General features: G+C 34.4%; 1 protein-coding gene across 1 annotated transcript in view; it reads left to right on the forward strand.

The window, feature by feature from the left end:
• The window catches only part of CFAP47 (cilia and flagella associated protein 47), a 477,175-nt gene that overhangs the window by 373,963 nt on the left and 87,668 nt on the right, over positions 1–15,544 (forward strand). Inside the window, exons 53-56 of the mRNA XM_071213189.1 lie at positions 759–934; positions 3,261–3,368; positions 9,387–9,498; positions 13,580–13,684. Coding sequence (XP_071069290.1) covers positions 759–934; positions 3,261–3,368; positions 9,387–9,498; positions 13,580–13,684 — 501 coding nt within the window. The remainder of the gene's footprint in view (positions 1–758; positions 935–3,260; positions 3,369–9,386; positions 9,499–13,579; positions 13,685–15,544) is intronic.

A 15,544-nucleotide genomic window follows, 5' to 3' on the forward strand; every position in this document is an offset into this window, starting at 1 on the left:
GACTGTGATTTAGCTTGGGTGTCAAGGCAGGAGAAATCAGAGCAAAAGCAAGGTATCTAAATGGGAAGGTGGTAACATCATCAGCATAATTTCACATCTTCACACAGGGTGTCTCTGCTATTTGATACTCACATACAGTGCTATGGAAAGCGGGTCCTTCAGATCAGTAACAGCATCACATGGGAGTTTTTTTGGAAATGTAAATTCTTAGCCCCATCCCAGATCTACTGAATCAGGATCTCTGGGGCATGGGCCAGAAACATGTGTTTTCTTATGCACATTGAACTTTGAGTACCACTGATAGAGTAAATACTGAAAATATGGACCTCATAGTAAAAATGGTACTGAAGAAAAATATACTTTAAGTAATTTTACATAGTTTCCTTAGCATTTAGTTACATGGATTTCTTAATAGTATTTGCTGTTGAAAAAATAATGCTACTGTTTACCAAGACTAATCTAGGAAAATATATAAGAGATTAAAAGCTAGTGATATACATTCAAAAGTAGATCAAGATATTATCTAATAATCTGTAACAAATGTTTCATCATGGTGTGGTATGTTGGTGAAAGGGTGTTGTGTGGGAATTCTACATATGCACGTGATTGTTTTGTAAGTTTTTTTAAAAAGTGGATCAAGAAAATAAATAGAATAAATTGATTTATATTGTATAAAAGTTTTCTTTACATTTGCTTCCTAAAGCAATGACTCTGTGCTAACACTAAGAGCTGCTTGTATATTTGTTTTGTAATTTCAGGAGACCACTTGCATTGATATACCCCTCTCTAATCCAAAAGAAAGAATGATTTACTTTGATGTGCAGTTAACAAATGCTGCCCTTAATGGACTCACTGAATTTATACTGACTCCACTAGAATGTGCCAACTATGTTGTACGGTACTCTCCAGCAACTACAGGCTGTAGAGAAGAAAGGTATGGTTTGAGTATGGCATATATATTTTATTGTTGGTGCTTTGATATTAAGATGTTAAATTATTATTATTTATTTGCATGATATAATCATTAAAATTATACCTCTCCTTTATTTTAGCTTGTGAAATTTCCTTCCTGGATAAAATGGTGTAGTTTAGAAATAACTTTTTTTTTTTTTAAGGAGGTACTGTGGATTGAACTCAGGACCTCGTACATGGGAAGCAGGCGCACAACCACTGAGCTACATCCACTCCCTTAACTTTTTTTTTTAGGATTTATTTTTAAAATTTATTTCTCTTCCCTTCCCCCCGCCTAGTTGTTTGCTCTCTGTGTCCATTCACTGTGTGTTCTTCTGTGACCTCTTTTATCCTTATCAGCGGCACTGGGAATCTGTGTTTCTTTTTGTTGCGTCACCTTGTTGTGTCAGCTCTCCGTGTGTGAGGCGCCATTCTTGGGCAGGCTGTACTTTCTTTTGCGCTGGTCGGCTCTCCTTACAGGGCGCACTCCTTGCGTGTGGGGCTCCCCTATGCGGGGGACACCCCTGCGTGGCAGGGCACTCCTTACGCGCATCAGCATTTCTCATGTGCCAGCAGCACACGGGTAAAGGAGGCCCAGGGTTTGAGCCGCAGACCTCCCATGTGGTAAGCGAATGTCCTATCCATTGGGCCAAGTCCCGTTCCCTTAACTTTTGTTTTAATGTAGAAACATCATTTATTTGAGTGACACATTACATAAATCCTAAATTTCTTTTTATATCTCCTTTTTCACAAACCAAATCTTTCTTGCTACAAAAAGTGAACCAAATGAAAATGATTCCATGAGGACTAGTGATTAAACTTTCAATTTCCTTGATGAAAATTAATTACATTTTATGTTCTCCATTAGATAGAAATCATCCATTTGGAGAAAACGCAGAAAATTAAATTAAGTATGCTATACCATGTTGACAACATACATATGAAGGGGTGCGTGTGTGTATATATGTTTATATATGTGTATTGGTGTATATGCATATATATTTATGTATGGTATATGTATGATTAGGTATATATATATATGTGTGTGCATATATATGTGTGGGTGTGTACCCAGGCACCAATATATATTAACAATATCATGTGTTCTTACAGCATGCTAATGGTGAAAATTTTTTGTTGCACTATATGTACACATGTAGTACATGCAAACATGTAACTCTATGTTCATGATTAATTTAAATAATTTAATAAAATATCCACTTTTTTGTTTCAAAAGGAATATTCAAGTTATTTATTGTACTTTTAAATACCATAATTGAATTAGCATTAGTGTGTACAATGCATTCTGTTTTTATACTCCATGAAAATGCCCTTTGCCAGTTTATATGCTCTTACAGTGTAACGAAGGATAGGTCTTATTGGTGCCTCTAGCACAATATCCTCTAACAGGAACTAAAAATTTGTTATTTAACTGAATGGATGAATAAATGAATACATTTGTGAAATGTTAAGAGGTACAAATTTTTAATAATGTGAATCATGAAAATAAGAATATGACATAACAGGCATTGTTTTAATAAATTGCCATTAGAGATGTGAGCAGGTCCCATCTCACCAGTGTTATTGTTCGGGCTTTATGAACAGAATGAATGAATCTTAAATTTTCTTTATCAGCAAACATTGAAAGACATAATCTTGAGTCATCATTATTGACAGCCTACTCTGTTATCATCATTGGGCCATGAAGCTTACATACAAAAACATATAAAATTTTCACACCACTCATAAGAGGTAGGAATTATTCTTCCCATTTTATAAATGAAGAAATTGAAGCTCAAAGAATTTAAGTGACTTGTCCAAGTTTGCACAAATAAAAGGTGACAGAGCTGGGATATGAGCCCCATGGTACATTTAGACTGCCACAGCATCTGTTTCCTCCAGAGCTGAGCACATGCTCATTATAAATGGAGCCTTCCAGAGCTGTGTGTCAGTTGATAGCCTTCACATCAAAATATACAGGCATTCAGTCCTACAAACTAAATTTGATTTAATTGCACTTAGAAATCAGGTACCTTCCTGTTACAATTCCTGCAAGGTATTTAAATTGCTTATGTATAAACGTATTCCATTGATTCAAGAGGCATTTTTCTGGGTAAGAAATGAAGTGATTTTCTCGTGACAAAATGAGAAATTTAGAAATATAACCACAATGAAAGTTAAATGTGTCACTGAGCAATTGTCTAATATTGTATTTGAAATCACCATTTCTACCAATTTGAGATATTTTTCTGCCAAATATTATACACAAAAAAATCACTGAGAAGATTTTGTGTATTTCTCTCCAAAAGCATTATTTTTCAGCCTGAAATGGCTCTAGAATTCTGGTATTTACTGAGATTAACTGTTGAAGTTCCGAAACCAACCACAATGCCGGAACTACAATGTGACCTTGGAAAGTAAGTTGTATTTCATATATAAAATTATTTCATGCAAAAAACGTTAATCTAAAACAGTATTGTTATTATGTTCTTAATATGTTTTATAAGAAACAGATAATTTTTAGCATTTTTTTTTTCTTTTCCAAGGTAGATTTGACAAGTAACCTCCCTGTGGTAAGCTTGGTTAAAGCTAAATCCCCTTAGATATGACCTTTCATATTTATTCATTTAGGGGTTTAAATTCTTATTACCTGTCTAGCACCAAGTCTGGTGGTGGTTAATAGAGGTAAACAAGTCACAGTTTCTGCTTCCGAGTATATGCTTTAATGGGAAAATCAGTACTTTTTCATTAATTTCTCTCCCCTAGCACACCAGGAGTGTGCTGCAAATGATTTATTAAGGAAGTAATCCCAGAGAAACCAGAAAGAAAAGAAGAGAAAGGGGAACACAGAAAAGAAAAGGGAGAACACAAAGCAAGGGTGTGATTGCAGAACAGTCTTCAATTTGCCTGAGCCTGCAAGGAGTGCTGGAGCATAAATTACACCTCAGGGTTTGCTCTGCCTAGAAGAAAAGGAGCTGGGATTTGAACTGCAACACTAGTCACTATAAGCTGCTTTGAGATGGGGTGTAAACTCCCAGACACTTCTGCTCTCTGTAGAGGTGAAGTTTCTCCAAGACCCAGGGGTAATATCTGAAGGTGTCAGATGGAAGAGATTAAAAGCAAGCATGCATAAATTGGGGAACGGAGGCAGAGAATAGAAATATTCTCGGGGAACTGGATGGGGTGCCATCAGTGCCTGCTATAAAAAGTTATTTATAAACATTTTCAGTTACACATAATTTTTCTTTGTTTTGAAAATATTAATGATTAAAAGAAGGTAATATGTTTATATGCTTATATAGATGCATTATTAATAAATAAGGACAGTTATATGAGAATTTTATTCAACCATAGCTCAGTGATCATAATTTTTTATTCCACTAAAAAGTGCTAGCCTTTTCACTTTCTTTTGAAATTTTGCTATTTTTGAACATGATTTCTAAAACTTAATTTTTGCCTAAGTAATACGTATAATTTAAGTCATATAATACTATACAGTGTTTTTAGTAACTTTTTAAAAATCAGACTTATTCTGAGTCCTTTTCCTCTTGAAAAGTTGTAAGATTTTTAAATTGTGCCCAATGTCCTGAAAATCCTTAACAATTTGTCTTTGCGTGACTCTATTTCCGTAATTTTTCTAGGTGGCTTGAAACTCATGACTTTTAATTTCCAGAAATCTTGAATTATACTATTTTCTCTCTTCTCTCTTCCTACAACATCTAATTTTAATATTGAATTATAATGTGTTTATTATTTGTATTTTTGCCTTCATGGAGATTTACTCAATTTTATTTTCCAATCCTTCATGTCAGCTATCAACATCCAGGATCGTTTTGTTGTTGTTTAGATGTTTATGTGTAATATCCTGTTCTTATTTCATGTCTTTCATATCCCTTAAGGTAGTAATGATCATTTTAAAAGGCCATAGTCTTTGTATTTATATGTATGTTTTGGCCTCTTTCTTTACTGTTAGAAACTATCTTAGATGCTTGCTTTGTTCGTATTTAAGTGTGCAGCTCTAAAATTATAGTCAGGGATTATGACTCCATGGATGGACCTTATTGACTCACTAATGCTGTTCTATATCCTGTTCTTCATTTATTTTCATTGCTGTAAAACCTCCATGCTATTGTTAATGGGCTTTTGTGTTGTTTCTAGGTTTAGTATATTATGAAAAATGTTGTTTGTAACATTTTTATAATCTACATCTTTTGTTGCACATTTGTACTCCTTTCTATTGGGTATAGACCTAAGAAGACAATGGCAGTTGTGTATGGTAAGCATTTGTTCAAATTTTATTGATAATGACAGAGTCCTAAATTTGCTATACCTAATTACAGTGCCACCAGCCATGTACAAATTGTAGTTGCTTCACATCCTCAAGAACAAGAGTATTGTAACACTTTAATTTTAACCCTTCTTTGGGGAGTGAGACATGCGATCATGTTGTACTTTTAATTTGTTTCTCCTTGATGACTGAGGTTGAGCACCTTGTCGTGTTTATAGGCGATTTTGATTGTTTTTTGTGAATTGACTGCTCATGTCTCTTGACCATTTTTCTATCGGTTTCTCTGTATTTTCCTTTTTCATTTGTAGATTTTTATATATTTTGGATACAAACCTTTATTGATTATATATGTTGCAAATATCTTTTATACTAGGGACTGCATTTTCAATTTCTTAAGGGGATATTTTAATGAAAATAAATTATTAACTTTAATGTAGCCTAATGTATTGAATCTTTTGTTTATTTCAGTTTTTCTGTATTCCATTTTGTGATATTTTTAATTATTTGTTGTTGGTATATAGATATTTTTATACACACACCTTTTACCCATGAACCTTGCTAAATTCACTTACCGATTTTGTTAATCTGTAAATTCTTTCTGGCTTTCTACAAAAACTCTTATATTTGCAAATGTTTCCAAATTTATTTCCTTCTTTTCCTATCTTTATACCTTTAATTTCTGATTTCTATCTTAGTATACTGTTTAGGATCTCTGTTATATATTTTGTAAAACATACATTCAAACAAGTGTAGAATCTTCTATTGTTCCTGGATAAAGCAGGTAATATATGCAAAGTGTTGCTACATAATAACAGTACAGTAGAATATGCATAGTACATTTTATATACATATATATTGTTTTAGCTATAATTATTGTTGTTGTTCGGGAAAGTGATCTCAAAGAGACTCTTATGAGGAACTCCAACATACATAGCTAATTAAAATGGACTTTCTTTTAATCCAGAAAGGTGGCAGGAAGTTTCAAACAACTGCCCTCCTCTTCAGCCTTTGAAGAGGTCAGTGGGGAACATTAGGAAAATTTAGACTCTTTAGACAATTTGAACATTCTTGTTAGAGTCATTTCAAAAATAATTTTAATGCACAGTACAAACACTATGCAAGAAAGTTAAGGCAAATTCCTTAAGGAAATGTGAATTTAGAATATATTTTATTAGTAATCTACCGGTCAACAAATTCTTCCATGTAGGCACTCGACAAACTCTTATTGAGCCCCCAATAAATATCTAATCCTGACCCCTCTTTTGGGCCACAGAATCGTATATTTCACTGCCTACTTGATATCTTCAATTCATTATCTAACAGGCATACCAAAAATAGAACATTTCACTCCCATCTATTCCTCCCTCTTTCCTTCTGATTTTGGTAAATGGCACTTTTTTCTACCCTGTTATGTTGTTACCCTTGATTTCTCTTTCCTTCATACTTGCCTGTAATAATTCATTAATTTAACAACTTATGATTGCCAAGCAATGTCCTACTAGCTTGGAAAATAGAAGCGAGCAAACCAGACCACCATTACTGCCATCACGGGGCTTTCAATCCACTGAAGGAAAGAGACAATAAACAAGTTAATCAAATTAAGTATGTCTACGGGGAAACCAAGAGAGGGAAGGAAACAATTAAGGAAGTGTTGTAAATAAAGGAATACATTTTCAGTTGTTCAGAGATGTCGTCAATGAGTGGGGGACTTTTTACTACAGTCTCAAAAGATGAGGGAATTGAGCATGTGGTCATCTGGGAGAAGTTCATTCCAGGCAGAAGAAAACCTATGGCAAAGGTGCTGAGGTGGGAGCATATGGGAGCTTATGATATGTGTGTTTGGGAAACAGAAAAGAGGGCCAGCCTTGTGGCTGAAGATGAAAAAAAAGGAGCATGTGTGGTAGAAATAGGATTCATAAAGGAACAGGGGATCGACAAATTATGGATCCTGTGGGTCACACAAAAGATGTTGGATTTTACTCTGAGAGATGGGAATACAAGAGCAAGTTTTAGCAGAGGAGTAACATTGTCTTTCTGCAGTGTTGCAAATGGATGACATGGGCAAGGACAGGCACAGTGAAATGAGTTAGCGGGCCATTACACTTATTAAAGAACAAGGTGAAAACAACTTGGGCCAAAATAATGACAATGAGTGTGGTGAGCATGCTCAAATCATGGTTTATATTTAAAAGTAGTGCTGCCAAACTTTGCTAACTAAGATGATGTGAGGGGTCCAGAAGGGCAAGGGTGATGCTAAAATTATTGGCCTGAACAACCAGAACAAAAAAATATGTATATATCAACATTAACAGAGACAGAGAAGACTATGGTAAGAGCTGGTTTGATGCTAGATATCAAGAGCACAGTTTTGGACTTATAAAACTGAAGTACCTATTAGACATCCAAATGATGAGTAGGCTATTTGAAGAAGAATCTGAAGTTCAGGGGAGACATTCAAGTTGGAGATGAACATTTAGTTTTGTTCCGCTGAGTATTAAGTCTATCTAGAGAAGTGTGGAGTAAGGAGTATAGGACTACACACTTGTACTTCTAAGTTGGAGACAGCCTTAATTTATCATCCATGATTTTCCTTACAGACTGTTATTAATGAATCGTGGTAAGGTAGATAGTAATCATATAATAAATAACTGATAACATGAAATTACTTTAATTCATTCACCCCAGGAACCTGTACATATTTGGGAGCATGTATGTATGTAAAATTTTAGAATGATGATCAAATTGAATTTAGGAAATCATGACCAACTTCCTTTTCTTCCTTTTATATTTTTTCAATGGTAATAAAGGTGAGCCAAATGTCATTCCAGTAAGTAGAAATAGAGGAATGGATAACCTCCATATTAATGGAATTTCTGCATTATTTGCTCTTAACCAAATCCAAGGCATGTATCTGCAACTTGATTTTTCAGACATATACAAAGGTGTCAGATAGAAATACTTTTCAGTTTCAATTAATCACAAGCTATTTTTGACATTGATCTTGGCAAGAGAAAAAGCTGAAACTGTGGGGGGAAGGGACTTGAAACATAAATCACTAAATGGAGTTTAAATCCACATTGCTTCTCATTGATATTTCAACATTTAACTGTGTTTGACAATATTTCATCCTGATTTTTCCATGGTATCATCTATGAGAAAATAGGAGATAGTGGCTCTCTACACAGTGTACCACGATGAGAAGTCTGTCATGATTTTTACTGTATTTTATTGTGCACAATTTATAAAATATGGTTATTTTCACAGAATTTTTCAGTAAAATATGCCTCTGGTGAAACAACAAATTCATGATTTATAGAGTATGTTAAATTTGTTAACTAGAATCACAACACTAATATAAAACATTCACTTTATTCTATGGTGAATTCCAATATACATAAATTTTGTATAATAACCAGGAAAATGATCTTCCTTTGAATTAAGGAACTGAATTCTCATCAGCCCATATTTCTAATTTATCCCGTCTGAGGGCCATAATATTGCAAAAATTTAAAATACAAGTGTGGTGATGGTAATTCCATTATTTTAATTACTAATTTAACACCTGACTATTTTAATCTTGATCTTTTTGAGTTGTGTGCAAATAAAAGTAGAAAGGGAGATAAGCAAAATTTTATATTGCAAAAATTAATATGTTATGTTATGTGGAAAGATAATGCAGGATGACAATGTGGATGCTGTACATCATCAGATGAATAGATATTGCACATTATGGCTAATTGGGCATTATGAACCCACTTCACTAATCTTTGCATCGAGCATAAATATCATTCACAATTTTGGCGTGTACTCATCTTTAATTTGGATCTTGTTAATGTTATAGATGGAATCTTGTGGGTTTATTACTCTTTGTTGATATTTCTAGACTGTTAGATTTTGGGGCTGGTGTTAGCAGTTATAAAATAATGGGTAAACAGTGCTCCTAAAACTGGGAATAGAGTCCAATATCCAATAAGGAATAACATTTTATCTCAAAAATAGAGAATTGGGGATTATTTAATTTAGAAAATACTATGAGTTCACACATGATTATTCTTATTTTGAAACTCACAACATTTAACAAGTTTATTGAATTTTTGTTGATCTGGTTTATGAATAACAGTAATACAGCTAGTTTTATTTCTCCCAGATATACAACTCAGATCATTCCCTTGTTTAATCCTACACATGAAACCTTAGAGTTGCGAGCAACAAACAGTAATCCTGGAAATTTTGTCCTTGATATCAACAGAAAATCACCAGTAAGTATATTCAGACATCCAAGTAATCTACCTCTACCAGAATTTTAAAAAAGATTTGTTTTATTTATTCATCACCCCTGCCCCCCATCATTGTTTGCAGTCGCTCTCTGTTCTCTGTGTCCATATGCTATGCGCTCCCTGTGTCTGCTCATCTTCTCTTTAGGAGGCACCTGAAACCAAAATGGGGACCACATGTGTGGAAGAGAGGCACTCAATCACCTGAGCCACCTCAGCTCCCTGGTTTGTTGTGTCTCTCATTGTCTTTCCTCTTTGTGTCTCTTTTGTGGCATCATCTTGTTGCTTCAGCTCCCCGCACCTGCTGCAGCGCCAGCTTGCCTTCTCCAGAAGGCACTGGGGCCAAATCCATTGACCTCCTATGTGGTAGGCAGAAGCCCAATTGTTTGAGCCACATCTGCTTCCCTACTAAAATTTTTAACAATTCTGATTTGGAACACCATAGGGTATTAGCATTTGAATTATTTATAAGGTTGCAAATTCCTAAAATTTAGAAATAAATTGATTTTCCTCTTACATACCTCTCCCCCTAAAATTTAAGTTATTGAAAAATATGTTCAGATAATTTTTGAAAGTATATTTGCTACAGGCATGCTCATTATTGCTGAGTTCTAAAATGAATATGTTTTGTTTTTAACCATTTAAAAATCGATTTTGCAATACTTTTCTAGTATTATAACTTTGACTTAACATTAATTATATGTGTCCTGCATCTCATGAGACTAGTTCTTTTCTAGCCCTTTCTGAATTCCTGCCCAACACCACCACCATCCCACTTCCAGACAGTGCTGACAACTCTGTCCCCTTTCCTTCTTCCTCTGCCCATTTTCTCATACCTAGACCCCCAGCATAGACCAACCCAGGCCAGTCAATGGACTTTGATCATTCTCCTTCCTCCAATTTACAAAAGAAGATCCTCAAAAGCACATACTCTAAGGGTACACTTCAAAATGATAAATGCAACAGATCATTTTCATCAGAGGACCTTGGAGTAAATCATGAAGCACTAAAGTAGATATCCCATTTAAAGAAAGGCTTTTTTCTGTTTTCCATTTAAAGATATTTAACAAATCAACAATGACATTTCTTTATTTATATCTCCTTAACACCTGTCTCTTTTCAGTCACTGGTTGCCAACTAAAAATAACAGATAAGAAATTAGTTCTCAGCTACTATAATATGTCAAGTTAGCAATCACTAAATATTATAGTTCTATAAAATTGGTGTATATAATTTAGTCTTAGAAACATTGTTAAAATGATCACATATTCTGGAATTTCTTCACACTGTATTTTCCAAAAATTATATGGAACCTAATGTTCAGTATATAGTTAACTTATTACTGAAATTCCTCATTAGAAAGTTGTACTTCCATATCCTTTACATCATTACTTTTAGAGAAGAGTCTAAAACTAATGTAATATATTGCAGGTGCCACCTTACATTAGATAATTATTAATATGAAGAACATAAACTCTGCTTTAAGATTTCTAACTGTGGCTTTCTGATTTGTCCATTCTTTTATTCGTTCACCAAATATTATTGAGCACCCAATACACTCAATGTACTTTAATATTAGGAAAACAATCAACAAATAAAATTATAAATGAGAAAACACTATTATATTCTATAGAACAAATAGGAGCACATTGGCATAAATGCCATTGGTAATAAATGGAGAGATATATTTACATTTAACTTCACTCTTGCCTTTCACTGCATTGTATTTGTGTTTATTTACATAAGTAAGGATTTCAGAATATTGATGATTACCCATGAATGCTTCAGTAAGTAAGCATAGGTATTTTATCAAGACCAATAATGATATAAAACCTTGCTTACCTCCAACTATTTATAATGAAACATTTTAAGGCAAAATAAAAATTGAAAAAGTAATACAATGGACAACCTATACCTTCCACCTAGGTTCATAAATTATTGTTTGCCACATTTTTCTCTTCTCAATTTCATTTCTGAGTGTCCAATTTGAAAGTAAGTTGTAGCCATCATGCCATTTCAATACTAAATTCATAAGATTATATTTCTTAAAACTATTTAAATTTCCTACATTATCAAATATCCAGTCCATTTTAAAGTGTACTCACCTGTCACAAGAATATCTTTGCCTCCTGAACTTTGTCCATTTAACCTCACAAATTGGAATTCGCTATCATGATTACATTTTTTTTTAATGGAGATACTGGGGATTGAACACAGGACCTCGTATATGGGAAGCAGACACTCACCTGCTGAGCTAACTCCACTCCCTGATGACACTTGTTTTTTTTGTTGTTTTTTAAAATTTTTATTTATTTATTCCCCCTCTTTCTGCTTAATCACTGTCTGCTCTCTGTGTCCATTTGCTTCTACTGTGTCTGCTTGTCTTCTTTTGTTGCGTCATCTTGCTGTGCCAGCTTTCCGCGGGCGCGGGCCATCAGCTCTCCACGGGCATGGGCCATCAGCTCTCTACAGGCACGGGCCAGCTTGCCTTCACAAGGAGGCCCCAGAAAGCAAACCCAGGACCTCCCATATGGTAGACAGGAGCCCAATAGATTGAGCTACATCTGCTTCCTGACATTTGTTATTAATGAAATATTTTAAGGTTCAAAAATGTCCTACATGTATTATATTAAATATGCCCCATCACAGTAAACCAAACAACTTTCTGCATTTAAATTCCTACCAGTCGCTGTTTATCTTTCTTTCTTTGAAACCATGGAAATGAAATTTTCAGTGAGTTTCAGTAATTTTCCAGAAGAAAAAAGAAAGATTGTTGATTTCACTACCTTAGTTAACAATCATCATAGGCCTCTGACATATATTTACTGGAAAGGAACTTGAGGCCAGAGAAGCTAAAATATTTAGACCACATGGTATATAAGTGGCATAACTAGAAAGAAAAATCCAAGTTCAGGTAATATTTTATGGTCTTCCCAGTGGATTAGATGGCTTCCTACCTATACATATGTATACACGCGCGCACACACACACACACACACAGAACCAGCTTTTTTCATATTTGACACATTGAAAGAATATATAAAATGCAATTTTTAATTTACCTTTTTCCTAAGGCTGATGGTGAAATTACTCTATACTCCTGAAATGTCTAATAACTGATAATGCTGAAATATTCAAAATGTTAGAGGGAGAGATAAGAAATTTGCTATAGATAAACCATACATATAGAATAAGGAGGAGATCTTGTTATAAATTAAGTTTGCATTTGTATTTCATGACCATAATCAAGGTTTATTGAGTTCCAAGTACTATATTTTACAAGGATTGAATGACTTCTAAATTGAAATTTTATTTCTTCAAAGTTTATCTGGAAAATACGTTAGTGAAAATAATTGCCATACTTTTCAGGCACGTATTACTCAGTCCCTAAGTGTTGATGTAAACTATATTATTCCCAGTGTAGCATTTTGATTATATTAGATACTCAAGCACCCATTAAATTGGGATGAGTCATTGTCTTCTTTCACAATCTCTAAAGAGGTAATTCAAACTAATACCTTATAGACTCAGGTTATTCCATAAGATCACATTCATACCCTGAGTGAATAGGAGAATGAGGAAAATTTCATGGCACACTAAAGAAGCATGTCTTACTGTCTTATACATATGCTTAGAGCCAGTTGTTTTTGTTTTGTTTTTTTTGTTTTGTTTTTTACTTTAACCAAGCCTACAATTTATGTTCCCCATAGTTTGATATGTGCCATGGGATAGACAATAAGCTATCGGCTTTGAAATGAAAGGTGTATTTCTCTTAACAGGGATTTTAACTCAGCTTATAAGAGTATGCTTGGCTTCCTTTTATACGTCTTATAATTCTGCGTGGTGAGTGTCTGGGGAAGAATGCATTATGAGCACCACGAAACCCTATTTACCATGGGCTGCTTTACCAATATTGGCTGAGCAACTATGCTGAGACTGCAGAATGTGTGCAGGGCAAAACAATCACATGAACATCAACCATGCCTCTACCCAGCATACAAAGATGCCAACTCAAACAAAAGTATTGATTTTTGTTTCTCTTTTGCTTCCTTTTGAATTTACACAGCTGATAGTACCTCCTCACTGCACCATAGAGATTTCTGTTTACTTTTATCCTTCTGCACTTGGAAGGGCAACTCATCAAGCTTCAATCAACTTTCAGTGTGCTCAGGTATGACAGTGTATTCTTGGACTGAGTAAAATTAAGTTTTGAAACAACAAATGTTCAAATCCTTAGATTGCTTCAATTAGGGAGAATCTATACCAGTTTAAAAGACAGGTACTTTAATATGCATGCCTAATCCCTGTCATTTATGTTAATCTTCTGACTTGGGTTTTACTACCCAACGTTTTATAAACTTAATTAAGAAAAATGTAGAAAGAGTGATCTAGCAAATAATTTTGCTATTTTTTTTTCATTCTGTGTCATCTGAATAGTATGTCCAAATAAAAATAATTAAACAAACATAGTTTGTCATTTTTTAAATGCCTCTGTATTCAACGTATTCAAGTATTGTTGTCAACCTCATTTTGTAGATTTGGAAACTAAGACCCAGAGAAATTACTGTGGCAAAGCTAGTAAGAAATTCAGCGGCTTTAGTACTTCTTCATGACTACTATGCACAGCTGCCTACAGTTTGCCAACTGAATATAACTCTCATTGCCAGTGAATATTTTAGATGACTTTTTACTTTTATTACTTTTATCACTTTTTTTTTCCTTAGGAGGTACCGGGATTGAACCCTGGTTTGTTTTGTTTTCAGTAGGTACTGGGGATCAAACCTGGGACCTTGGCCATGGGAAGCAGGCACTCAACCACTTAAAGTACATCTGCTCCCTATTACAATTTTTTTTTTTTACTTCTTCAAGTCTTGGTGGGGAGGGAAGTCAATGGAGAGATAGATGTACTTTATATCCTGGGGGGCACCAAGAAATTCACAAATCTCTTCCATCTGAGGGGCAGTGAAATACAGGGGTCCTGAAGTCAGTGCACGGCCTGTAGGTTACTGAAGCATCCTCTGTTCCAAAAATTGGGTAAATTACCTTTAGAAAAACTATTTTGAGACCATTAAATTTCCTTAAGTATAAGTGACATATACATGACTGGAAGCAATCACAATGGAAGTATGCTTGATTCTCATAAATACTAAAGCAAAAAACAGTTATCAACATACAGAAGGAAAATAGTGGAGATTATTTTCTTTACCACAAATAATTTTAGCAAGGCAGATCTTTTAAGTGATTGTGTCATTGCAGAGTGAGAATTCCTTCATCTTAATTATTGGGGAAATTTTGTGGCTTATATATGGGGAAAATCATGTATATTCAAAGATAGTTCAACAAATCAGCAGGGCTATTATCGGTTTTGTGCTTTATTAGCTTTAGAAGTTAAAAGTGAAATTCTTCATCAAACACAAAATAAATCAAAGTACGTGATTGACTCCAGCTTTTTTGTACCAATTGAATGCTGATGCTTGATTTCAGTCATTCTGAACATCTCCTTCCAAGTCATAGCAAATCTCCAAGGATTCATCTGTGCTTGAACTTGAATCAATAATTTATCCTTTTAGCTCCTGGGTCCAGACCCAGCCAACCTCTTCAATGTATTTCTCTAACCTTTCCAATTTTTCCTGCCCTTTTCTTCCCTGAATCATTTGGGTCTTCCTTTCTTATTTAATTCATCCAGCCAGCATCCTTTGCAAACAACAACAAACAAACAGTTCATGGTAAAGAATTAATTGTGTGAACTTTTAAAAATACAGCTACATTATGCATGTGAAGACAGCTAAGGAGTTTTTTTAACTAAAACTTTAGGGTCTTTTTTTTAGGTCTTAGAGTTTGAAATATCTTTTTTTTTTTTTTTTTTTTTTTTTTTTTTTTTTTAAAGATTTATTTATTTATTTAATTCCCCCCCCTCCCCTGGTTGTCTGTTCTTGGTGTCTATTTGCTGCGTCTTGTTGCTTTTGTCCGCTTCTGTTGTCGTCAGCGGCACGGGAAGTGTGGGCGGCGCCATTCCTGGGCAGGCTGCACT

The sequence above is a fragment of the Dasypus novemcinctus genome, chromosome X, assembly GCF_030445035.2.
Source record: "Dasypus novemcinctus isolate mDasNov1 chromosome X, mDasNov1.1.hap2, whole genome shotgun sequence".
Lineage (NCBI taxonomy): Eukaryota > Metazoa > Chordata > Mammalia > Cingulata > Dasypodidae > Dasypus > Dasypus novemcinctus.